The sequence below is a fragment of the Manacus vitellinus genome, unplaced genomic scaffold (genome assembly GCF_001715985.3).
Source record: "Manacus vitellinus isolate BGI_N305 unplaced genomic scaffold, ASM171598v3 scaffold_17_pilon, whole genome shotgun sequence".
Taxonomy (NCBI): domain Eukaryota; kingdom Metazoa; phylum Chordata; class Aves; order Passeriformes; family Pipridae; genus Manacus; species Manacus vitellinus.
In genome coordinates this window covers 11,347,861-11,375,104 of record NW_021939256.1, presented here as the reverse complement: position 1 = coordinate 11,375,104, position 27,244 = coordinate 11,347,861, and the positions used below count along the sequence as shown (strand labels likewise).

Genomic DNA, 27,244 nt, shown 5'->3' with positions numbered 1-27,244 from the left:
CGATCAGAAATCCTAGCAGTGCCAGGGGCAAGGAGGTCACCTCCTTTACAAAGTCATCGACTTTATCTCCCAGCACTCAAGCAGTATGACTAATCTGTCACTGCAGAGGTTACTGAAATTTTCCTATGACACAGGTCCACGCCATCTGCAATTATGCTATTTTTCTTCTTAACTATCCTTATCATTAAATTTTTTTCCTTGTACCTTAACTACAATTTCCCTTCCTAGAAGTTTATCTGATTACTTCTTGTCTTCACTTAGGCAAGCTCATGCGATAAAAAGTGTCTCTACAGCTAAGAGTACAACCTTGGTTTCCAGCTCCAACTGATTTATGTTCACTCCACAACTCCTCTGGTATCCAACCTTGTTTCCAGTAGAAAAGGTGAAAGAACAACCACCCAAGGAAAGAAACTACAAAAATGGAAGCCTCCAGGAAAAAAGTTTTCTGAAACATACCAAGGGCTTTAGATTCACTGTGAATTTCTCAGTAGGGAACACATGTGGTATTAACTCTGGCCCTGTGCACTACAGTGAGGACAAAGAGGGTGCCCAACTAGAGAAAGCTTCCAAAAACCTTTTTTAGTTTTTGCTATACTTCTTGTGTATAGTATATATAAAAAAAGTGAAGCAATATCCAAAACTCATTTTCCATTTGGAAATCAGATGGATACTGAACGAATACAGCAAAAATCCAGAGTAAGCCGATTACTTTTCTTATGAACTGTCAAATATTTTATTTTGAAGTTTAGGTATATAAACTTTTTACTCAGATCATTAGTAGATTAGAAAACATGGGTTGGGAATACATTATTTAAGCTAAACATAAACATGTCTATAAATTCTTGCAACTGTGAAGAATCAGAAGCAGGAAGACCAGCTGTAGCTGCTATTATCAGTACCTACTAATACTACCTCCCTCAGTATTCTGCAAGTCTGAGATCACAACTTTAATCTGAGTTCTCCAAGAATGAATAAAGTACCATGGCACATATAAAACAGTGGAATACAAACCTATGAATTCAACAATGTATATATAATAATCAAGCAACTCAGAGATTGTCAAATCACTTACATGTTTTCAACATTTTAGGACAGATAGGATTCTTCAATGCTTTGAGAATTGAAGTTTTTAAATCACCTCTGGTGACTTAAAATTCGATGTATTTCCTCCAAATAAATTCTCCTGTTTCCTGTTTCACTCTTCAGATTTTCTCACTCATGAAGAGTCAGACTACTCTTCATGCTTAAAAAACTCTTTGTCTATTACTGCTACTCAAATACACTCATGTCAATCTGAAGAAGTCATAATATCAAGAGAAACGGATGCAGCATTTTTTTCCACTGCAGCAGTACATGCAGAAAAGGGAAGACAAGCTAACGGGATTTACACTGTATGTTTGTATCACCTCTTCTGTTTAAGTGACAGCGTGTTTAAAACAAATTGATATTTTTTAAAGAAAGCAGCATCCCAACAGAAGTAGCAAAAAATAAGCTTTCTTGGCAGAAGAGGGTAGCCATGTCTCAAGAACTCAGAAGCTGGGAGCAGGCAGAATGCTGCCTAATACTAATGGGAAGACCCAAATGTTTGGAAAACCAATCACTGTTTGGAAGACACACATGTAGATCATTTGTGTCATCACCTATCAGTCTGGACACTGAACTCACTGAAATAACCAGCAAGCATGCATCCTGTGGACCTCGTGAATCACAGCTGAGTAACTTGTTAAAAAGAAAAGAAACACATCTTCTTTGATTCAGAGCTGTCACTGAATAATAAGTCACTCTCAACTCAATGCAGTGAAAATACACTTGCTGCAAACCTTTCTGTTGAGGACCAAGAATCAGAATGGGAACGATTTCAGAAGTGGAAAAATATGTACAGCGACTGAAAGGACTTTATGATGCAGACTTCATAGTTATTATGTATATACACTTTGTATGTTTCCCCAGAATTTTCTAAACAAATGTGATCAGCAAAGCAAGTAAGTGTATGTCCAAAATGCAAACCTCAGCTCATAACCACACATGCCAACTATTTTCCACTTAATATTCCACTTTTCACCAGATTCTCAAATTATAGAAATACAGCTAAAAATCTTTGAAACATGAAATTATTGGGAGATACTTCAACATTGGTATAAACCCAATGACATCCATGAAATAGCCACAAGCTTCAGTACGCATCCAATACAGGTATCTTTTTAAGTGGATATACTAAACCCAGCATGTTTTTAAAAAACACAAGCAACTCCAGTCCCTTAAAACACCACTTTACAGTAACAGACATATCATAGAGAAATCACAGACATATATGCACAAGCTTCTCAAACATGCCAACTTCCTTCATGCCCTTATTGTGCTATGCACCTGATACCATCAGGCAATATGACAGCACACTAAGCATGTGGGTTCTTTTTTAACTTTCTGGATGTGTGACGCATTTTGAATACCCCTAAAATGTAAATATTCTTGCTTCTGTTTTGGATATGTAAAGTCTAGAGAGAGAAACCCATCATTAACATAGTACAGAAAACATTTCTGGATCAAATGCTATTTGGTAGTTTAAATGAAGCGTTGCTACCTGTCACTCAGGTAGAGGGTAGGAGTGCAGGTCGCAGGTACAATCTGAAGTGAATTCCAAAGTCAAGCTGTACTGCAGGTGACAGTCTGGGATGCTGCCAGATGCTTAAAATAAGATTTGTTTGCATTCCATACAAGTGTAAAATGATTTATCTTGACTTTCAGAAGTGTGCGGACAACTTTGTGCCTCATTCGAGAGAATGTTCTCCTTTTTTTTTTCTTTTCCTTCTTTTTTTAATATTGTTTTGGGAAACCACCAGAATCAATTTATATCTAAAACGCACTCTCTTGGGGCTGATTTACATCTTTCTGGTTAGACTGCTTAAAACTTATCTTCCCCAAAGTCCAATACTTTTTGTCAAAACACACTGTCAAAATGTGTCAGCCTATAAAAAAAGACCATATTTTGAAAATCGATTTTTCATAACTGTCAAAAATACAAATATGTAAAGCTACTATGGGAAGAAATATTAAATTCAAAAGATTCCCAAAAAGGAACAGCTAACGAAAGACAGACAGTCAGCAAATTCAGCTACTCATCACATTTTTTTTGATAGCTACATGCTTGTAACAAGAGATCTGCAGGGAGTATGGTGAATCATAAAAGGAAATCATGAAAAATACTACAAGTTTCTTTCTGGATATTTGTCCAAGTGGAACAAAAGCAGACGTGAAAGAAGTAGGAAAGAACACAGGAAGTGAGGACAGAAACAAAAACACAGTGAGAAATGAAGTGAACATGTTCACCAGATTAGACCAGAGAGTAAGTCCCTGAAGAAATTCAAAGACAAAAGTCTGGAAAAGGAGAGAAGCATAGCTAAAAGAACAGGACTTCAGTGAATGTGATGGTAAGATTACTGGCTTATATCCTGGGGAAGGAACAATGAACTAAGGAGACTGTGCAGGACAGAAACAATATTCTGCAAGAAAACTCCATGACTGCCCATATATTAGGCCAGAAAGATGGTGATGTTCATGGTTACTCATCATGAAAACAGTGAGAAGTCACATGAACAGAACTCAAACTGGGAAAGATTTAGTACTGAAGGAAAAGGGGATTGATATATAGAGTTTTGAATGTGTAATATACATTTCTGTGGTAGGGACTTAATGCATATTAAGATATGGAATGAGGCAGAATAGAAGAAAATAACCAAAGAAACATTTTAAAAGCTACTGAGAGAGGTCTAAAAGCCAGTGACAGATCTCATTGGAAAAACATATTTTAAAGAAACCCAAAGAAGAAAGAATTACAGAGGAAAATTCACATGGACTCCAAAATTCAATTCAATCCCAGTATAGAAAGAAGACAGAAAAATATTAAGCCAGAAGGAAAACAAGGAAAGAACACTTGGTCTTTAAAGGCCATTAGCAGATCTAGTGAGAGCAATCTTGGAAGATTGAGGATGGAAAAAGCCAAATTTTTGCAAGTCTGAAAAAGTTGGTTTCTCCTTTCACTTAGACTTTTGCACTATGTGAAAACAGATTATCTCAATCAAATAGTGTTGAATAACCAAGCCAAAAATAAAAATCTGTCTTTATTAATGGTCTGGCAATAGACTTCAGGAAACGGAGTTCAAAAGGTCAAAGACTGACAACAGGAAAAAAAGACATTTTTCCACTGGTGTTAAGCATTCATCAATCATAAATAACCACAAAAAGGATCAGAGGTCTTGAACAAAATGAATTCATCACTGCAATACGAGTTTATTTTCTCTAGGATTACTAATTATTTTAAATCAATTGGTTCATGGAAGACAGGAGTTGTTACATTTGCAATATACGTCCTTCTGAAATTCAAAATATTTTAAAAACTACCAAAGAGGAAAGTCTTCTCAGCAAATTCTTTTAACATAGAGAAACTATCAAACCACTAGAGTTGATCACCTTCAACATATTTTCATTGTAGATATGCCAATTTATACTGGAGGAGGAGATGGAAACTTTGCTTAAAACATACAATTTTCAAAATATCTTCTCTAATGTCTGCACAGCCAATTTTTATGGTGACCAGAATTATGAATGGAATAGTTCCTGGCATGAGTTTTTTGGGTGTGTATTTGTTTGGTTTTGAAGAAATAATTTCTGGTTTTTACTGAAAGTATTTTTATTCCAGTTAAATTGAAAACTGTTTTCTCCACCTTTAATGAAAGTGTTGTCCTTACTCAAGTTTTCCAGAGACAAAAAACACTAATGATCAATCCTCATACTCTTTCAGTGTCTGATGAAATTCTGACACATATGACTTTTGGACTCTGAAAATTTCTACTTATTTTAGCTGTTGATGAACGGAGAAAATCTACTGAAATTCAAAGGTAAATTTTCACCAAGATCTTCAGAACTTCTCTAAAGTCAAAGGAGTTGCTCTGATTTACTCAAGTTCAGGGATCTGGTTTCTAACTCCAATCCCTATAATCCAATTCTGACACAAATACTTTGTTAATTCAGAATGCAGTTGTGCAACTTTTCCTTTTGAAGTATATGGTGACTGTGGGTGTTTAGCTAGAGGGAGACAAACACAATCATCCAACTGTCAAAGTAAATTTTAACTAAGGAAGTTTTACACTTTGCAATGATAAAATACTGCCAAAGACATTACTGAAAAACAACATAACCTCTGAAGACTTTAAAACTTAAATTAGAAAAACAAATCAGCTTTTGAACTCTGAAATTAGTGCAAATCTTATAATAAATCCTAATTACAGAGTCACTAAGAGGATTCTAGCAATGTGAACCAGAAATCAGCAGCTAGGAATTTTACTGTTTCAATTGGCTCTTTCAGATGTCTGGGTGTGCTCATGTGTGTGTACATAATGCCTCTGTGTACATATGTGTACCTACATACAAACACAGATAGCTACACATGTACAGTTTATCACTTCAATTAGCTCTTTCCGATATCTGCATGTGTGTTTGTGCCTGTGTGCACATATACTATACACTGAGTACAATATGCTGAGTCTGAAATCCTAAGGGATGGCCTAAGCAAGCTCCCAAACTATCTGAGAATAGAGAATTTCTGACTCCAAATAAGAGCACTGGAGCAGACCAACCCTTTAAGTAGATATGACAGCTTTCTGCAGAAAACAAAACAAAAGACAAACTCATATTGTACTTACAGCTTGATGTTTGGGCACTGATACCAAGAAACTATTTTGAATTATAACAGCTGAATATTTAGCCCCAGATCAACCTCAGTGGTCAGGAGTACACAGGTGAAGAGAAGGAGTCAGGAGGACAGGGTGAAGGGGTGAAGAGAAGGTTTAAGACAATACTCTCCTGCTGGACAATGAGTAGAGCATATTCAGGTGTCATACAACCCACCTGTTTCATAATACCTACAGATCAATACTGCAGAAATTAAGCTTAGCTCATTAAAGGAGATGAACAATTTTAATAGAAAAATACATATGCTAATACTTTGAAGAAGTCACAACCGAATTAAATTCAGGATCTGAATCTTGCAAGACCATGAAATTCAGATCCAAGCTTCCTCTCCACCCTGGAGGATTTTCCAAAGACTATCCTCTTTGGAGCATAATCTATACCCTGATCATGCTGACAAAAATCAAGCAAGCTCTTTAACTGGGTGCAGAGGAACAGGTTGAGAATGAAGAGGCAGACCCTCCCTCTGAATTTTATTTAGAAGGTGGGGTGGTCTAGACAAAGTTAGAGTTAAAAGGATAATAACAACGATCACAATAGGAAAAAAGTTAAAGGACAAGGATGTTAGAAGCATTACTTCAAAGAAAATTCAGAAGTGAGAATATAGGATACTGCAAAGTGACTGAAGTACAGCTGTGCTGTAGACCAAGTTAGTTCAGCCTTTTCCCACTTCGTGTATACATATATTCATAATTTTGTCTTCCTTTGCAGTATACTATAGCCTGCTAAGTTTCTCCAAGTCTAAATTTTAAGTAGTATACCTTAGGACACCAGAGCTTGACTTGTGAATATTTATTATTCCCAAGAAACTAATTTTCCCACTGTGAATAGCCTTGTTTCCTTTGTGAATTTAGTGTGAAGTACTAAGAAAGCACAGCTCTCTAATCTATTTATTTCTGCTGACTGGAGTAATCAAATTCACTGGAGTGCACTCCTGACTGTTCAGCTGCAGCAGAAACCTTTCAAACCCCGTCCCAAATTTAACTGAACCAGAAGTTAAAAACCTATGGAAGTAGGTACAACATATACCTACACTTGGACTTAACTGGCACAATTACAGCTTAAACAGGGCAAGCAGTGCTGAGAATTCAGGTCACTTCTGGGTATGTACTGCTTCAGATAACAAAGAAAAACCTGCTTTTTGCAACGAATTATTGGTTGGTGAAAGCCACTCCCTTCCTTTGCCACTTTTTACAATTCATCTTCTACAAGATTTAACATGTTTACTTTGGGGTTTTCTCCTTCTCCAGTGAGAAAATGCTCTATAAATCAAGCAATTTCAAGGGGTCTATTTGCATCACCTGTCCATCAAAAAGGAACAAAGGTCTTATATTTGCAGAGGTGACAGTGAAAGTGTCAGAAGATCTTTGTACATGCAAAAGAGAATCAAAAGTAGCACAAAGAAGAACAATTTTAAAATTGACTACTGCAGATAGTGGCTAGCAACTCACAAAAGACATGGTCCAAAGCCAGTTAAAAAGAGCAGGAATTTTTCCACTGGCTCTAGTGAGTTCTGCATCAACTTTCCAATGGTTACTCTAACTGTATGATGCCAAAAGACAGTTATACTCTAAACTATGCTGCCACTGTCATTTCTCCAGGAAATCTTTTTCTTCAGTATACTTTCAAGCTCAATGAAAATCCTAACAATGCCAGCACAGAAAGCATAGCTCTGATTTTTTAAACATAAAATTGGGCTACAGATATCCATACTTTAATCTGTTAAAGAAACAAAGAAAGTAAAGGACCTCCAAAAAACCACTTGTGAACTGGACCACAACAAATAGGCAAGGAGTTGTTTTAGAAGCCTGATTAAAACACAGATTAAAAATGAAAATCCAAAGAACCTAATGCATGATCAGATACCCTACACTGAAATATAGCCTAGTTTTCTAACTATTTGGCAAGGGTTTAAAAAACCAAAACATATGATGTTAAACAGCATATGAACACGAAAAGACCCTACACTACTTTCACCCTTTACATGATGCTTTCTTTTGATGTAATATTCAGGCACAGGAAATTAAAAGTAGAACACTATATTAAGTTCACAATCCAAAGTAATAATACTAAGAAGTCTCAAAGTGTTGCCTTTCCATAGATGGAGGATAAAGAATTGTTTGGTTTTTTTTTCTTAATTCAATCAGGTTACACAGAATATATTCTCCCAACCCCCTTTTATTCTCCCCCCTTTTGGGCGAGGGGGGAGGAACATGTCACAGCTTTGGATAGGCAAGTTGCTTTTAATTAAATACTAATTAATAACTTTGACGGACTTGTGCAATTGCCAGTATTTTTAGTTGATATTGTCTTTCTGACCTGTAACCCTTAAACTAGAACAAGGACCTTGTTTAACATTTGTTAAATTTAGACAGCACCACTATCCACTATTACCCCCTCCCACTGCTGCTGCACTAATCTCCCATGCCAGCTGCTCAAATGTTTACATTTGAAGGGCTTTCTCTGTTTGTGCAGAAACAGTCTCTGCGCAGTATCTCTCATCTCTACATTTGCCAGAATCAAGGCAAGAAAAGCCTCCCTTCTGGAATTCCTGATTAATAAATAGTCTTAAATGTTTCTTCTTCCCTTCCCCCTTCTGTCAAATCCATTGCCAATAGGCTTTTACAACGCAAACCTCCCCAGTCTACTTTACTGGTCTGACTTGTCCTATGCAAACAACTGTAAATCAGAACAAACTCCATTTAGAGTCAATGCAATCTCCGTGCTAAAACTGGGAGAGACTGAAATCTAGCTGAGTACCTGAGCATTTGCTGCGATGGAAAGGATAAAATGTTACAATCAGAGGAGAGGGGTGTGGGGAACCTAACACTAACAACATAAATCTATTGGTAATCTCTCCATCTCGTTATGTCACTTTACTTCAGAGACTGCCCACACAGCTCATGACCCACACATTGGTCGCACCTGGCTCACACCAGGTCACTGAGTGAACCAGCAAAACACTTAAACAGGTGCTTGGAATGGCACTGAAAAAGTCAACGGGGCCAAGACGTACAACTACAAACCTATTTAAGAGCTCTGCAAGGCTATGTCTTACTACTTGCCTTGATCTGCTTTCTCTTCTGGCCTCCCAGTTGACCACTTATAAAACCAGAAATACTTTCCTGATTTTGCCTGAGTATTTTGAAATTTGCTTAAAAGTGTGACATTGAAAAAAAAAAAAAGGAACTGACTGACGGTATTACTACCTCATACTATTGTAAAAGCCTTTAAAAAGACTGACTGCTATTTGCCACACTTTCCCCTCTTCAGATTGCATCCCAAAATGCTGCTGAGAATTCAAATGGTATTAAATACTGCAAAGTAAGAGAAAAAGAAACATCTGAAAGTATTTGTAACCCTTCCTGCTAAACTCAAAGGGGAAGATCAGTATTGCAGATGCATGTGAAAGACTAATAAAACCTAACAATAGTTGCCTATTAAAAAAAAAGAAAGAATGTGAAACAGCTATATAGACTACAGGCATTAGAGGGCTCTTTTTGTGGCAATGAACAACTGAGCAGCACACACAATACCCAGTACTATACAGTCTTTGCATGATACATACAACTCTTTGAGTCAAAGGAAGACCGCTAAGGGCCACTAAGCCTCATGTAGGTTTGACTTTGCATGACAAAACTAAGCCATAAAGTTCACTTAGGAAAACTTCCCCATCAAAGTAAAATGCATTGTGTCCTGTCAGCAAATGCTGTTTTGCAAATCCTCCCTCACCTGCCATAAGATATTATTGAGACATATGGTTTCACACGCTACCAAGCAGCTCAGTTTTGCCAACGAACAAATATGTGTGGAAATCATGAGATCATCTAATTAAAAGAAATGTTATTGTATGCCACTACTTTTAATGAAATTGAGTCTTCACTGTCCACAGAAGTGGCTGGAAAGAAACCAAATCCCATTAGTGTTCATGCCCCAGAAATTGTTTGCAAAAGAAAAGAAATTATACCTGAACTGGTGTTGAAAATTTTTACTGTATCTAAAATCTACATATGCTAATAGAATATTTTAGACTAATATAATGAATCTGGGATTACATGAGATTCAGATTATGCCACTACAAACACAGGCTTTACTGTCTAAAAAAAATATCCATTGTATATCAGAAATATGGAATCGATGACATACAATTAGGCATTTCTGATTTCGTCTAGTAAAGGGCACTGGATAAATACACACTAATCCTTTCACTACCATTGAACAAGTAGTTACCACTGGAAAGCTTCACAAGACATATTCTGGATATCTGTCATTGAATCAAAAAGAAATGTACTTTGCAGTGGAATGAGTAATTCCCTTACACGTTCCCAGACCATCCCAAACTTAAACAAAAAACATATTTTATGTACACAGAATTATCTGAAAGACTGTTTTGAGGAACTGCATTTCTGCTTATCCAATTGCAGAAAAGCCCGATCCTGTGATAAACTTTTCTTTAAAGGTGGTATTTTCCCAACTGCTGCATGCTTGCTAGTTACACTAAGAACAATATTTTGAATGCATTATGACTGAATATGAATTACATGGCTATTATAGACTATTAAGGGGCTGTAGTAATATTAAATACTAAGAAAGCAAAGCATGAGTGGTTGAGGTGTCACTAGAAAAATCTCAAATGGAATTTAAGTTTGTCTTTGGGTATTTTTTAATGTGCTTTTATTAATGCAAATTAAAAGCCATTGGTCTTATTAGCTGCTGCTTTATTCTATTTTTTTTTTCAGTGAGTTAACTTCAGACCTTTTCAGTGAAATCAGTAACAAAAGATGAATCAGACATAAAAGGATTTGGGTGGTTAAGGGTGTGTCACCAGGTCTTAATTAAACATCCGAGGGAGATATCTGAGCCAACTTACGCCAGACTGACTGGGTACATCCACAATATAGAGAACGATGCTGTGCAGCCCAGGTCTCAAAGCCTAACTTAGCATGTTCCTGTTAGGTTGTGCCTCCCTAAATCACATTGGCTTTCGCTTTCCCATCAATAAACCTGACACATATTCCTCAGATGCGCTTACTTCCATTTTGATGCCTGAATTCTGCTTCTGGGCATGCTGTGGAAAACTGTGGAGAAACTATGCTTCTAACCTCCTGCCTAAACTTCACCAGGTTCCATAAAACTTGCAAATCTCTTCATCCTTGTCAGCCAAGGGGCTTGATCCAATAGGTGTGCTACAGGAGCAACTGGGTTCCACAGAAACGTAACTGCTCGAGAGGGAGCTATAGTATTTACCTCTTGTCCTGTCCAAAGCCCTGCCCCAAGTTCAGTGATTCAGTAAGAATATGGTAAATCCAGGTCCAAAAACTTTGTCCAGTTGAAAAAAACTTTTCCCTCTTGTGAGGAGAGCGAGATTATTCTCTGTTCAAGGACATGAACATGAGTTTAGCTAAAGAGACTGAGATTAGGGCATTCATCTGGGCAAGGAGCCATTTGGCTCCTCCAGTTCTAGCTTCAGTGACTACTTATTTGCTGGATGGAACATCTGCTTAGCATAAAACACAGAAAAACATCTCTGGCGCTGGCACTGGAACCCAGAGCTGCCACCACAGTTCATTACTGGTCTGAATACTTAAGCTTGCTCTTGCTCTCTCTTTCTGAGTCACTGAATATTTGGATATTTTTACAAAAGGGTGCTTCCCACATGAAGAATACCTCGCAGCTTTGTTCCAGGCAGTCTCCAGCCCAGTAAGTATTTTGGGTTTTTTTGCAGAGAAGGAAATAGTTCTCTGATGCTGATATCTCTAAAGGCAGAGAAGACAACTTAGTTCTCTCACATTTTGTATAGCAGTGGTAGGTGGCAAGCTTCTAGAGTAAAAGCTTTAAATACCTAAATTTAACAGCTGAATTAAGGTTTCAGTCTTGAACAGAGGCAAGTAACAGACAGAGATGGGCAGAGTTTAACAAGCAACTCCGGCTGTACAGATTTCAGTGGCTTCAAAATTTGGAAAACCTGACTCTTGGCTGCTTAGATTCAGTATCCAGACGCCCACACTGCCAGGTATTTAAAACAGGCACTACCAGTCAGAGTTGTTCCCAGTTCCTTTTGTAGATATGACCCTACTCAAGCCCATTCAATTCGACTTGGTCCATTTCTTTATGTTCATCTCAGAACGTTTCTTGAGAATATTTCCTTCAAGATGTGCTGCTAAAGCCACTGCAGGAACTGAAGTTTACAAGTTGTCTTTAAAAAAGCAACAAGTTGAATGCAACGTGTTGTGATGATTTTACTCTTAACCGCACAGTTCTAAGTAAAGATACAACTTCTGGTTACCAATGAATATCTGGTAATATTTTTTTAAAAATAAAACCTTCATGGTTGCAAAAAGAAAAAGTTTAGAAATGTGACTTCTACAAACCTCACGCTCAGAAGCCAAATGGAGGGAAGTCCATCCTTGATGATTTGTTTTCAAATCTCATGATCTTAAGCCACTTTTGTGTGGTGAGGGCAAGAGCTGACAAGTGATTTTTGAATACATGAAATTGGCAAGCACAAGCTACGCAGCACAGACAGAACAGGGGTCAGCCGACATGTCTCTTCACCAGATACTGTTTTTAATAGCTTATAACTTCACCATGCTTTAACCATGGATGCTGAGGCTTTCCATTCCAGGTGTCTGCCTTGGGCTATTTTTTTTTGGTTTTGTTGAGCCGGAGTAGTTCAGCTGGTTCTGAGATGATGGTTTTTTTTTTTGCAATAACTCCAAGGACCTTTTCTTTGAAGAGGTCTAGTAACACCACACTTTGGAGCAAAAACTTGGAAGTCTGGTGGCATGCAGCCATTGTTTCAAGCTCTTGCCTACTGCTATCATACAGTATAAGAAAAATCTAAAGATACTATATTATGTAAAACTGTCTATGATTCACATGAATGAAGACAGTTAACATCCACAAAAGGAGGTAGATACAGCTGCATCTCTTTAGCAGTCATAATCTGGCTGAAAGGCACCTCTATGGTCTGCTTAATCTATCCCTCTGTTCTGAGACAGAATCAAGTATGTGTAGCTCATCCTCTAGAAAATTTTGTAGGTTTACAGGTGATAATAAGGATGTCATGGTCACTTTAATAACCTGCTCCCCTGTGAGACCTCCGTACAGTCAAATTTTTCTCCCTCTAGTATCCAAGTTAAATTTCCATTGCTAAATATAAAGCACACTGCTTCCTGCCCTGCACTTAGTAGACAAGGAGAAACAAAGTTGATCATTGTCATCTTTGCTACCTACTGGAATTCTCTCAATGCAAACCACAATCCAGTTGGCTTGAGCAAACCTTTTGTCTTACCAAGGCGAGTTAATAGTTTGGGGTTTTTTTCCCCAGAGTATCACAGGATATCAAAATGAATCTAACTACCACAATGGTAAACCTTGTCCTGAGATACCTGGAATTTAATAAATCTCTTTTTCTTCTAATCATATGAACAGCTGCACAAATGAAAACATTTATAGCTATATCGTCCCTAGAGTCATCCTCTGGCATCTAACTACTGGCTTACAGGCATCCTGTAGCAAAAGACTGGGGAGAACAGACCAGACTGGGGAGAACAGACCTGTCTGCTGGAGACTCTCCATACTGTTTGGTGAGTTTTGTGTTTCGCAAATAAAAACGCACGAAGCAAAATTGTTTCAAGGTCAGATCACTATCTACATCTTTGACAGTGTAGATAGATATCTCTAACTGTACTAAATGCAACATAACTATCCCAAGATTTGATCCTGCTAATACCAAATAAAGACATCCCAAGCACTGTCAGGAGACCAAGAAGAAAGAACGTGAAACCAGGAATTTAAAGCAAATATAACTCTCAGATGCAAGGAAATATTAAAAGTGGATGGCTGTTGACTTCCATTTAGATGACATGGGCAGTATTCTCATTCCTATTGACCTTAACAGTACCTGCCCATGTGCCATGAAGTCCTTCACAGTAAAGGGTATCAGCAGATCACCTGGGACCTGACATGGTTGAAGAGAAATCACCTTTGCATAATTGTACTTGATCCTTCTTTCCAACCATTCTTAACTGAGAAAATGCATCATGAATGGTGTAACTCCTGCCATAAAGGAGGATGTAAAAGTTAGACTACAGTTAGAGTACAAAGCTTGGAAAAGGTAAGTCATATATGTTTTAAAAGCCTTTAAAAGGAAAAGAGTTTTTGTCATCATTTAAGAAGTGATTGCCAAGATTACTAATGCACCAGAAGTTTTGATGACTTTTTTCAAACATTAGCAAACTTGTTCAAACTTTTCTTCTGGAGCATGATTTTGCAATTATACAGGTAATATGAAATAAAAAAAAAACCCCACACATACCCTAAATGTATCTGATAACTGTTTGGTATTTAAAATTTTATGTTTTTTTTTTCCCCCCGGTACTTTTGCCTATGGACATATATAATCATAGCATGGCAGATTCATTGAGCAGAGAACTACTGAACTATCTGCTTCATTTAATGAATTGAGCCTGTTATAGGTAACAACTACATTCAGTCATACACTGAAGACTAAGTGTTTTAAAAACGGTCCTGATGAAAGTCCTCTGCACTGCTGAAGCCCTGTTTGAACTAGAGAAACCTTGTGTGATAAGACTTTGTGCTGAAGTTTCAAATCCTCTGATAAGTATTCCTGGCTGTACTTCTAAATATTTTTTTTCCCAAGATGATTTATTACATAAACAAAGTCCACACCAGAACTACAGATCGTTCAGCCCTTGAGATGTGTTTTTTTCCACTCTCAATTTACGAAAACACAGAGGCCCAAAAATAAAAACAGCTAATTGTAGTACTGCGTTCCAAATGCCAGATTTCAACTATTTATTTGAGGACAGTGACACCAAGTGGCAGAGACGACTCAAGTTCTTTTTTTCCCCTCCAGTTTTTCTTAACTGCAGCTCCTTCGGCACAGAAAAAGCAGAATACAGTTAACTGTGCTGCAACTTCCAACTGCTTTATTTGTTTGTTGTATTTATACCCCCATGTATTTAAATAGCACTTGATTTTTGAGAAGTTGACCTCAATATAAAACTCATCTGCTTGGCACAAAACTGATGATTTTTTTCCCATATTAAGGAAAAGATTTCTTCTTTATTTACACTATGCTGTTGGATTTCATGTCCTTTACTGATGTGTGGTATAATGAACTGCTGCACTTTGAGGATTTTCATGGCAAAGCCTTCTACATTTCTACAAGTTCTCCCTAAGATGTTAAAACATTCTTGTTTTTCCACCTTATTTTTGTTGAATAAACATAAAGGGTCTCTTACTTTTTATCCATTTATTCAATTCCTTCATATTGCCCAGTTTAAAAAAAAAACAAAACAGAACCCCAAATCAATACCCTGAATAGAATTATTATTTTTTCTACATTTCAGTGCACATCACCACCACATATTAGTGAGAAAAAGGTAGTACTTCACGAGTTACCTATTTTGTTATAGGCAGGAAAAATTTTCCTGATACAGTCAGTGTATCTCCTGGCACTATGCTGAAAGCAATAGCAAAATACTTTCCTTTCAGAAATAAAACCGAAACTGGCATTGGTTACCCACATAGCAAATGCAAAATACTTTCAGATGACCCAAAACAGTAATTGAAAGGAGACCTGAGGTAACTGCAGAAGAGGAAGCCTCTACTGGATGACATTTTGCCAAGAGTCCTACCTTAGCGCAATGAAATTTCTATATAATGATCTCTAAATGTGTATTTCATATATATAGTTATGTAAGGTACCACTTATTTGGAATAAGAATACTCAGTTACACTGAAGAGATGAGATATCCTTTGAGCAAACAAATTACTCTGAATGATCAAGGGTCTCAAAGTCTAGCCCATAAGGAACTCCTAAGCTGAATTTTTAAAAGTTTGAAGTTCTTTCACTGGTGTTTCCACTTGAATTTTATCTTAATACAAGTTATCTATGCCAAGGTTACAGTATTTTAGAATTTTTCACCTAAGGCATCACAATTGTTGACCTTTTTCTTGGAGTCCATCTAGCATCTTAAAAGGACGGATCTCCTGCGCTGCTGAGTGGATCTGTTAGACTTCTTTTATATACCTTCTATGAGCTTGAACAGAATTCTACCAAATTCAATGGAACCATGTCAACACAGTCATTTAAGTATGTGCTTATGTCTTAGGCAGGATCAGTGCTCCGACAAATACAGGTGTGAAAGACATAAACACTGAACGAGGGTCTACGCTGCTTTTGAAGATTAATTGCTCTTAAGAAGACAGGAGAAGAAATTAAATCCCTGACATGTTCATGTAACTGAATAAAAAGAAAACATTTTCATCTCTTCAAGTGCCCTTTGCTCCCTTTAGAGCTGAGCCTTTAGAAGACACCCACATGTTCAAAACAGTTTTGAAAATTTTTTTCATCAATGTCAGAGGAAAAAAAATTAAAATATAAGCCATTTCTACTTCTACTTGGCCAAGCATCAGGAGCTGCAGCGGCTTCTGGTTAATTCAAACTGCAGGATCTAATAGGAATGCAATAGCATCTACAAGCTGTGTTAGTACTTACATCCAAGCTTCCTTCACTTGTAGATGCAGAACTAAAAACATCCTCCTCCTGAACATCTCTGTTCATCCTCAAGTATTCTTCTGTCTGCAACACAAATAAGTATCCTACAGAGCAGTAGCAAAGGAAACAAAACTGCAAAAACATGCCAGAGTGAAACACCAAAACCCCATCACAGAATCAAGACAAACTGTCTCAGTAGTGCTGGACCTGACTGCTGACAGACTCTGAAGTAGTCTGCAAAATTCCCTGATGTAGGCAAGGTGCTAAGAAATTCATTAGCAGAAAGATTTAAGAACAATTCTTGGGCAAGGATGAAAATAGGTAGTAACTACTTCCTGTAATACTGGGGACCAGACTGCTAGTCTCTGCTATACCCACAGACACAGGGGAACAAGCAGGGAACTTCTTCTTGCCATTTCTCCATGAAGGAACTGTTTCTGAGTGCTAGCATACACCCTGCTTAAGCCTAGATCCCATGATTGTCTGCACAGGACCTCTGCTCTACTGGATTGCTTAGCAGTGCCAATTTGATCTGGATTTAGCCTCAGGCAAATGACTACATTTAACATCAAAAAGAAAGGGAGTTCATGCCACCTTTATGTTTTTTATGCCAGCTGCAGGAGAACAGAGGGTAACTGATCCAGCATAAAATTAGAATGGAGAGAACAAGATGATACCTGATCTGGCATTAAGTCTGCCAGTACAAAGTTAACCGAAGAAATACTTTCAAGAAATTTGTATCAACCATGAGAATAGAACTTTGCTTTCATTCTGTGTCATGGTGTTTTCAATACAGCAGAAACTTTTTTTTAGTAAACTTAGATCTAGTGTATTGTCACACCACGATTACTGCTTTCAGTGAGTTAGCTGAGAAATAAAGCATGTGTGTGGGCATGGAAATCTGAGCGTAGGCCTGCAGCGTGCAGTGACACTTGATCCAGGACAGTTTGCAACACAGGCAAACACTCTTCTTCCCTTGCAAAAGAAATTGCCTTCCCCTTGTAAAAGCCCGCAACTATGCAATACTTTGAACAATTCTTCCTATCAAATAGTTCAAAAATACAGACTGTGCATGACCACATACATACACACACACATCACTGCAAATCATAATGCAAACAAACAAAAAAATGAAAACAAATATGCAGAACCAACTTAAAGTCTAGTGGAGGAGTAAAAATGTAAGAATAACCATAAAGAGCAGAGTTTAGGCACCGGTGTTTTGATTCCAGTTCCCTGAAATCACAATCCCTTCATAAACTTAGCAAATCCTTTCTTAAAAACACTTTAATTATTTACCCTCATTCTGCTCAGTCTGTTCAGCAGCTTCATTGCTGTTTGGGATGGAAAACTTTCACAATACCAAGTCAGATGTATGATGGCTATTTATTTAACCCCTGCTTGCTCCTGTGTGATGCGCTCTTCTTCAGTTTTCAGTACTTCTACCATCTATTGGGTTTCAGACTCCCAGAGCTTTGTAAAAGGCAACAGTGATTTCCTTGCTTGACTAAACAAAGTGGCTGATTTAGTTTCTTTTCCTAATGAGTAACTGATATTTGAAAGTAAGAATCCAGCACAGAAATGACCAAGAAAAATCAATTAACTTGTCAGAACTAACACCAAGAAAGACTTAGACCTTTTCCTCAGATTTAGAAGCTTTCTCAGACTTTCTGCCAAGTCAAATACTACTTGTAACTTAATTCATCCTCAATATCCTTAGCATCTATTAAAATGTGTAGTTTAAAAAACTCAGAGTATAGCCTACTTTGCCTTTGATTAACAAACACAAGAAAGAGAACAGAAAAAAAAAAAAGAGTTTGCTATCTTGGAACACTCATCCCAAACTGCTGTGAAAAATCCACTGCAGTAACCACAGAATTAGGATACCTTATATCAACGTTTTCTAAGGTTGTAAGCATAAATACTTTAAAAGTTAAATCTCATCCGCTTCAGGAGCTAGAACTCCAAGAGCAGACTTCATACCCAAGTTCGTAAAAATGAAATCAGAGGACAAACTATGATGCAGAAACTGCATGCTGTAATATAACTGGTTCTTCCAGAGGAACTACAGAACCATAGCATCCTCTAGAAGCTCAAGTTGAGCTCCCTTGTTTACTTGATTCTTCCAGGCAGATACAGCATTATTGCTCCACTTATGCCTTTTTTCCCTTCTAAATTGGAAATATTTTCTGTAGAAAAACCACTCTGACAGTTACTGACTTCTTATCTCATAAAATACAGTCTCCATGTGTCCTTTATAAGATGGTAAGAACAGTTCAGCATCTATGACAGATGTGGTTTTTCAACACAGTAATTCACAATGTTCATAAAGGAACCTATTCCCCAGCAAAAGCACTCCAAATTTGATCATAACCAAAAAGGCAAAGAACTAATAGAGATTTTGGAAAGCTTTCACAGTTTAAAAACATGACTGAGAAGACTGAAAGGGTAAGTGAAACACCAGCCCATTAACAAGCATTTGTTTCTTACTGCCAGTTAGTCAGACACACATTTTATAATTCCACTCCAAAAGCCCTGAAGGGCTCTTTAAACTAGACAAAAGAAAATTCCCTTTTACTCTGACATCCTAGAATATTAAATACTTTACAATCAAAATTGGTTAACACTATTATTTTTAGAAAAGTATGAAGTTAAAAGCCCACTGTTTTTCTGTGTTCTTGAGTCAGAAATTTTTTGTCTTTTATTTCTGTGAGAAAGGAAAAATTCTCATATAGGTTTCTCAATAGAAGATAATTATTTTATATGAAATTTCTACACTTTCCAATTCAAGATTACAAACAAAGTTTAAAATGCCTAACATATACTCCAGCAGACACTGATCCTTCAGTTCACTACTGCAAGTTACTTCTACACCAGATTTATCGGCTTTACAGACTTGGAGACGGCAATAGCGTGACTGCACGGAGCTTCCCAAAGGTATAATGCTTTAAAAGAGATTATCACCCATGCACAGAAGAGGTCATAAGACACATCTACTTATGTGTCTTATGTGTCTTAATTGTTCTATATTACATCAGTTCTTTCATAAATGCATTTTATAATCTGAGCAGTACTAATAAGCAGACACAGGTTGCTTGAAACTATGGCCCATTGTTAACACTCATTGAACCCACAGCATTAAAAAAACAAAGGAAAAAGTAAATGGTCAACAAGCTTGACTCCTTCAATAAGCAGCTGATATCTCCATCAGGCTGCACTGATTACACACAGTTTATGCACCTGTTAACAGATTACTTACTCCCTGGAAGGAAAAGGAAAGCAGGCCAAAAAAATGGCATCACCCACAGACATAACAGATTTAGAACAAAACAAATTCTCTTTACTAAGCAGTACACTGCTGAACACTTACCTTGCTACTTCTTCTATCAGTGTTAAACAATCCCAGAAGTCGTGTCTTTTCTTTTTCTATTGCATCATTGCTTACTGAAGCCTTTCGATTTGGTTCTGAAACAATTTTAATGGAATAGTTTTTACATTTCTGAAATAAAGATTTGGTATTTTAAAGCATCCTGGATTGGTGCTGGATTTTTTTCTAAGCTGGAGATGTTATGGACTGGATTATCTAAGTAACTGCCAGATCTGCACTTTATTTGTCATCAAGCTTTTATTTGTTCTAGTATGTTCCAAAATCTAATTGAGTCAAATGGAATAATTTAATAAACTGCACCAAGTTTTCAATCACAATTCAGTAACTCTTATTAAAAGGTAAAATAAGAGCAAATTGCTTAGTCTTCAGAAATGCTTGTTGGATGTCTCACTTAAAACTCATAGAGTACTGTAATACTAAAAAACCCTAACAAGTAAAAAAAAGATGATATAGTGAATGTCTTTAACAATTCACAGGTGTGACTTAATACTGTGAAGTTAAAGGGAAGATTCTCAATGTGGATTTTGATAAAGCTCCATAAATCAGAAAAAGACCTGTCCCTTGAAAACAGGGCTCTACTTAGAACTTACACCAGCTGATTGTGTTCATCTTTTCTTATCTTGGTGCTTTTACTTCAGGTGGGAAAAAATGGGACTTTATAGTTATTTCAGGCTGTAAGAGCTCAGAAGTGTGACTGCCTTGAACCTGCTTAAGGAACTGTACGAATTCTCATTCTGTTTTGTCTCCATTTTCCCTCTTCAGTTTCTCATCCGCCAGCTGGATGAGCAAAATGATACAGTCATGGGGTACAGGAAACAACCACGTTTCCCATTCAATATACAGACTGTAAAGCCCTCTCACTTTTTTTTAATGGACTCTGCATAATGCTTGAAAAATCTTTCTCTCTGGTTCCAAACACATCAGAGCATTTCACTGGTGTACGGAAAGTTTAATTTGCAGGGAAGAATTTTATTTTGTTAATATTTTATTTGCTTAATAACAATTAAGAAGCAAATTCAAAATTACTTTTTTGTCGACATAAAATAAAGGTTTCCTTCACAAAAAAAAATCCTCATCCCAGAACTCCTCTAAACTTATTTGCATATCACACAAAGCACATGATTTGCACATAGATCACTACTGCATATAAACAATGTCAGGTGTTAGAAGGTGTTAAGCACATACAGTAGTTCAAAGCGCAGCAGAACTGTAAAAATGATGAACCCAAAAGAAAACAGGGAGAAACTATCCTTAAGAAAGACTACAACTACACTGATACCAAATACAGTAATAAAATAATACTTCTCTTAATACTAAGCACTGCCTATGTTCATCAGAAACTGCTGGTTTTCTGCTTGGGGTTGGGCTGTAACTAGATATGGATCTTGATTCACATATTCATATAGTCTTCAACTATAAACAATAATGCTGAAAGTCTAGCATAATTAACCTCAGGAACAGTTCATTATCAACTGTGCCATTAAGCAGTGTATAATCCCAATAAACTGGGATTTAAACACAGCCGGTGGTCCCGAAAGAATGAGTCTTCATTAATCTGTACCATTTTTTCTTAGACAAATACAGTAGATATTCCCTCTATCATTAAACTCCATATAAGAGGAAGCCACATTACCAAAGTAATGACAGAAGATTAGGGGGCATAGTACTGCATTAGTGAAGCCAAGATGCCATGAGCTAAGAGTTGCTCAATGGCTGCCACCCACTGGAGGTGGGCTTCCTTTCTTCCTTCCCAAAAATTTAAAGAAGTTATCCAGTTTTATTTTGATTATGTTGTGTCTACTAGTAATGCAAAGAAGTAAAGCCAGTTAAAAATCAACCATGCCTTTCTTGAGGATAATTAATTTAAGCAATGTATTAAAAAAGAGTTAATGGAAGAAAAGCACACACTAAATACACACATTTTCTGTTTAACTAGAAGCAGAAGCACAGGTGTAATCTAATCAAACCCCACATACTGTAACAATTCACAAGTCAGCATCTTTTCGATTATCCAATGTGTATATATAAATTTGATATTAAAATGCCTTGCTGCGTGTAAATTGAAAACAGTGGAAGATCCCTAGACCTCAAAATATTCTACCTCTGCTATTAAATAAATTTTCAACCCAAGAGACCTCTAAAATGTTAGTAATTCTGAAATTCAACTAATCATGCTTTAGGTAACCTGAACAGGCTTGGTATCTGTATAGAAACATATCATACTACAGAACAGTTAAATGGCAGAATTTGTTAATCGCTGGCATCTTAATGGCAATTCCTGAAGAGCCAGTATACATAGAAGTGTGTTTGTTCTGACCAGCAGCACAGACACATAAACGACACTTTGAAAAGACAACACAGACTGAAAACAGCTTGTTTCTCTACAGCCTTTTACTCAACATTCTTAAAGATCTATCAACGAAACCCACATTAAACATAGCGTGAAGTGACAGACAGTTTTCCTTCAGCAGCATTGTACAGTACCTCTATAGTTCAGAGAAGGTTCAGACTGAGTTTTTGATGGAGGAACTGGAAAAGGCAGGCAATGAAAGGATAAGAGAAAACACATTAAAGTTCTAATATTGCCTTGTAAGGCACAATATTCATTAATTATTCCTAGTGTTTTTTTTGCTAAGTATTACAGAAAAAAATGTTGACTGACAACAGGCATGCAGAGCTGCTACTGAAGCAGTTTAGCTGTGTTTGTATTAATTCCTGATTCACTCGTGAAGCTGCTTCAACTGCTAAATCGAATTAAGTAAGCAGGTGGCAGCAGAGCTTGTCTTTTAATAATTCTTCAGCACTTGGTGTTTCTGTTTCAGGGAAGGAAAGACTGATGAGTTTTTCTAGAATCTGCTCTTACAAGCACAGCCTAGGCTTTTAGCACCTCTGACGCCTTACTTGTTAGAGGGAAAGTATTTTAAAAATCTGTATGTTCTGATAACTAAACAGGCTGGATAACTACTCAATGCACAATTCATTGACCAACAGCTACTAAAACCAATGGGTTTATTCCTCTTGGAGATTACAAATGAGAATATGGAAGAAGGAATATGATCAAACAAAGGAAACATTTTTGTAAATTTTATGTGCATTTTCTGGTTTTCTCAGACACCACGGTACGGAGTAACAGGAAGACAGAAAAAGCTGAAACACACTCAGGATCAGGAGGATTTTATCATAGTGAAAAGTACACTGAAAGGTTAAAAAATAATAAAATATATATTAAAAAGATCTAATGTAGAGAGCAGTACACTATAAAGTGTAATACAATTTGCTGCTATAATCCCAGCCCTGTAGTAAAGTCTTGTTTTTTACTGTATAGGCTACAACCAGATTCAAGGACCAATAGTGTACGAGCATATACGTCATCCTTGTCATTTGAAAGGAAAGACTTTAAGGCAGACGTGTAAGTAATGAGAGTATGTTGAACGAATCCTGTTGAATACTCTGCCTGTTCAATACATTGCTCCAAAATGGTTAGCTTAATTACAAGTAAACGTCTTAAAACAACAAACATGCAATTGAGTTATGACATCGTCAACCTCTTTTTTGAGTATCTTAACAATTCAAATGAAAAGGAGATATTTAGTTTACTTAGAAGTCTAAACTCATTGAAATTTGACTCGCACAGAGGTAGAATTGTCACTTATCAAAGGAGTTGGAAAGAAGAGACAGAACGTCAACATAAATAAATAACTTTATAAATAAAAAATAAGCCTGCAGCTCAGCACCTACAAGAATGACATTATCTAAACAATAAATAAGGATATTTACTGTGTTGGAAGTGATAGCAATTGAAACAAACTGCAGGAGACAATTTTAATGAATATCACTTTCTGACCTCAAAGGAAGTAGTGCTTGTCAATGTGTATTTTTAAAGCAGGTATATTTTAAAGCATATCACATAATTATGCTATTTGAATACATAATCAGGCCGATAAAACTCAAGTCTAAGAAGCTGCTACTACAATGTCGTCTATCAGAACAGAAAGTGAGGATAAATAAACAAGAGAAAAAAATTTCAAATACAAATACCTCTTAGTTCCTCTTCACTAAACCGTCAATAATTTCGCTCTTTAGGAGCCGTCGCTGAGCCTATCCAGTCTGTTTCTCATAAACCCTGGTCTGTCGCCTCTGCCTCTCAGCTTTCACAGCTGCCATGACTATGGCATGTCTCTTCTTTCTTTCTCTCTAACCCACAGCACAGGTAAATGACAGCCTCTGCCTGGCTGAGGCCCCTGTGGTACACACACCTCTACTGACAGCAGCTCCAGGATGTAGCAAAGCTCCTCCTTTTGCCCTGCCCCAGGCCAGTCTGCACCCTGCCAGTGTCCAGCCCAGCCTGGCACAGGGCCCAAGAGCAACCAAGGACAGCTGGGCATGTTGCTGACCTGGTTGCTTCTTTGGACATGGCTTACTGAACAAACTCATGCTGCTCTCTGGACTGAGATGTCACTCTGCTGTTTCAGCTGGACTCCAGAGGAATGGCAGCACAAATGCTTTTAAGTTGCCCATACTACTGTTGTCACAACATATAACCCTGCAGCAACTTCTTTCAGTCTCAGCTCACCTTTTTTCCTGTCCCAGGCATACAGCTCCTTTATCCCCAGCTCCTCCAAGGACTTGGTAAGCTCCAGTTCCTCCCCAGTTATGCCATCTCTCAGAAGAACAATATGCTCTTGACTGACTTCACACTTCTCACAAATAGCTGGGATGATGTTGTGGAGAGGCACCTCTGGACTAACTCGAACCACAGCCTTCTGTGTCTTCAGGTAGTTCACTACCAGCCTCACAGATTTCTGCAGAAACAAACACAAACTCTCAGTCTCACCTCTGTGATGGCTAAACTATTTTACAATGAGAAATGCACTGGGGAATTCCATATTGTTTTGACTACTCTCAGGCAAATTTAACCTGCATTGAAAAAAAATGTTATTTAAAAAAAAAATCTCAGACCTCCCTTGCCACTAAGAAGACATTAACAAGAACAGGCCAAGAAGGAAAAGGAATCAGAGGCAGAGGTAATTTGTGAATGTTCACAAGTACCACTTTGAAAGGTATGAGAGTATAATTAGATATTGATTCAGAATAATAAAAATTTCAGCAAACATTTGGAAAATGACTACTTCTGAATCTTCACAGTAATGTAAAATACATTTATTAATGATCAGTCTTCTCCCACATCTTTAATAAAGACGGCAAACAAAATATCGCCAAAACTCCATGTACCTCCATACAACCCCATAACTCTCATTTCAGTCATTACTGCAAATTTCAATCACCCTGATCTTCAGATTTCCATCCAACCACATGCAACATAACATTTTGTCTAAATGTCTAGACTAGCCTCTACCAATCTGCATGCAAAACAGTTAAGCTAGTAAAGCAGGTTATAGTCAATCGTCTTTTCCATCCAGTTCCAAGATGAAAAGACTGGAAGAACTGCTTGAAATCATAGGAATGAAATGATGTTTCATGGTACCATTTTAGCCCAACAGAGTACTGACCTCAGGGACTCTTGGCAGAGGTCGCTTTGCCTTCTCTTCGGGAACCTTCTCTTTCAGAAGTACTGTCTCTACGTCCAGTGCTCCTATCAAAGTGTTTGGCTTGTAACTCAGAACTTGTTGAGTTCCCGAAGACTTCAGTTCAAGACTGTGTTGGGATGGATTTAAGTGATACTGGCTGCATAAATCAACCAATACATCCATCACAGCTTTACTGCAAGGAAGAAGACATTCACCATTAGCATGAGAAAAAACAGTTTTAAGATGGGAGGAAAAAAGACAATACAAGCTGAGGATGTCTCACTAGATAACCATCTTTATGAATGATCAGTGCTAGTGCTTTGAAATGCTAAACAGATCAGATAAAATGTTAGGAATTAATATGTTTGCACTTCAGTGCCTGTTTATGAGCTGGCAATTAACTATTCACTCTGAGGCAGACAACAGTGCCAATCATAGCACTAACCAACATAAGCCAAGAGCAGACAACGTGTATCTTATCTCCTAAATCCATACATTAAACTCTCCAATTCAAATGCTGTTCTTTAACATGAAGACAAAATACAAATAAATTATGCATTCATAGTCCAGTAAACTCTACCTAGATTTGAATCATCACAGAACTCAAAATGGAGCATTTAAATCCAGAACAAACAGTGGAGAGGTTTATTTTTCCACCTTACGTTTTTGAGTTCCCCAAATCCATTTGACACCAGCAGTATTTTCAAGTACAAGAGATCCTGTCCATATTTATTTTGGTGAGGATATTAACCCTGTACGAAAATATCTACAAAATATCTACAAAATATGTACAAAATATCTATTTTGAGTGTTTGCATTATCGGTAACTCTTACTGCAGATGTGATTCTTAAACTGTGAGATTAAAAGAGTCAGCAACTATCCCTCTCTTATTTCATGCCTCTGCACAGAGGTACTCCATTTTGTGTCAATAATTCAATATTCACTGGAGCTTGATACTTCCCGACACAGCCGATATGAACTGTGCCCCCCCACACCTCTGAAATTCTCTTCTACCATGATTCTGAGGTGGTTTTTTTTTACAGCTTTCTCTCCTAAAATTCCATACAGGATCAGAGAAACTAGATTTATTAAAACTGGTAATTTTTCTGAAAAGTTTTGTTTTCACAAACCAGTGTCTGTCATTAACAAAACAATGTAAGTTGAAAAAAACTTCCAGCTGTAGCTGAAGCCTGTCATATATAGTGGCTTCTAGTAGAAGTGAAAATAAGTGCATACACAGTATATTTGTCAAAAGAACTGTCACCTCTTCTAATATTTAAACTGGAAAAACTGTATAGAGATTCAAAATGCAAGCTATTGGCATCCGGGAAACTACTCTCTGGGAGGCTGCCAATCTCCTTTCTGTGGGTATGTTGTGGGCCAACAACTGATCAAGAATTTGGTGGAAAACCCCGGAGAGCTAATGGCAAAGACAATGAAAATGGAAAAAACAATTCCTTATTAACAGTCAAAAGATTAAAATATACGTAGATGACAGCTCTTCCCATGCAAGAGAAGAGAAAAGACCTGCTTTACAGTCATCTAACTGAGCTACACAGTGTGAGCTGGAAAAATGGCAAGTGTGGAAAATTTGAAGTATGTGATCTCACTGAAAAGAACACAGAAGATGATGACTGAAGATCAAACAAAGAAAACATGTCATTAATATGTATAGGAGGCTTCAGAAAAATTAGAACACTCTCGCAACTGCTAACATAGATACCATCTAAATACAAACATTCAGCAACTAAATCAAAACCGTATGAGGTCATTTCAATGATGACTTATTCTGGTACTGTCTGCAAGTTGAAAATGTCTGTATCTCACAACCATGTTCAATTCATATGCAACACATCACAAACCAACAGACACTTACACCTACTAAATCCAAACTATAGGAGAATCCCATCTTCACCAATATTTATATGAATATTCATTAAACTGTGAAGCAGTGAGCACTTTAAGAAAGTGTCAGTTCTCCTGAAACACATTTTAGCTTGTCTGTTTAAAGACATATTGCTTTTAAACTAAAATATGAATGTGTTTGTTTCCCC

At 37.2% G+C, this 27,244-nt stretch overlaps 1 protein-coding gene across 6 annotated transcripts in view; it reads right to left on the bottom strand.

The window, feature by feature from the left end:
• Positions 1 to 27,244, bottom strand: part of COBL (cordon-bleu WH2 repeat protein) — a 115,387-nt gene that overhangs the window by 77,413 nt on the left and 10,730 nt on the right. For 3 of the 6 annotated variants that reach the window (XM_018070081.2, XM_018070082.2, XM_018070083.2), the window contains exons 3-7: positions 25,172 to 25,382; positions 24,235 to 24,463; positions 22,146 to 22,190; positions 19,644 to 19,738; positions 16,274 to 16,357 (exon numbers count right to left, since the gene is read on the bottom strand). In XM_018070081.2, the coding sequence (XP_017925570.2) occupies positions 16,274 to 16,357; positions 19,644 to 19,738; positions 22,146 to 22,190; positions 24,235 to 24,463; positions 25,172 to 25,382 (664 nt within the window). The remainder of the gene's footprint in view (positions 1 to 16,273; positions 16,358 to 19,643; positions 19,739 to 22,145; positions 22,191 to 24,234; positions 24,464 to 25,171; positions 25,383 to 27,244) is intronic. The other 3 variants (XM_018070085.2, XM_018070084.2, XM_018070086.2) reach the window with 3 other exon arrangements.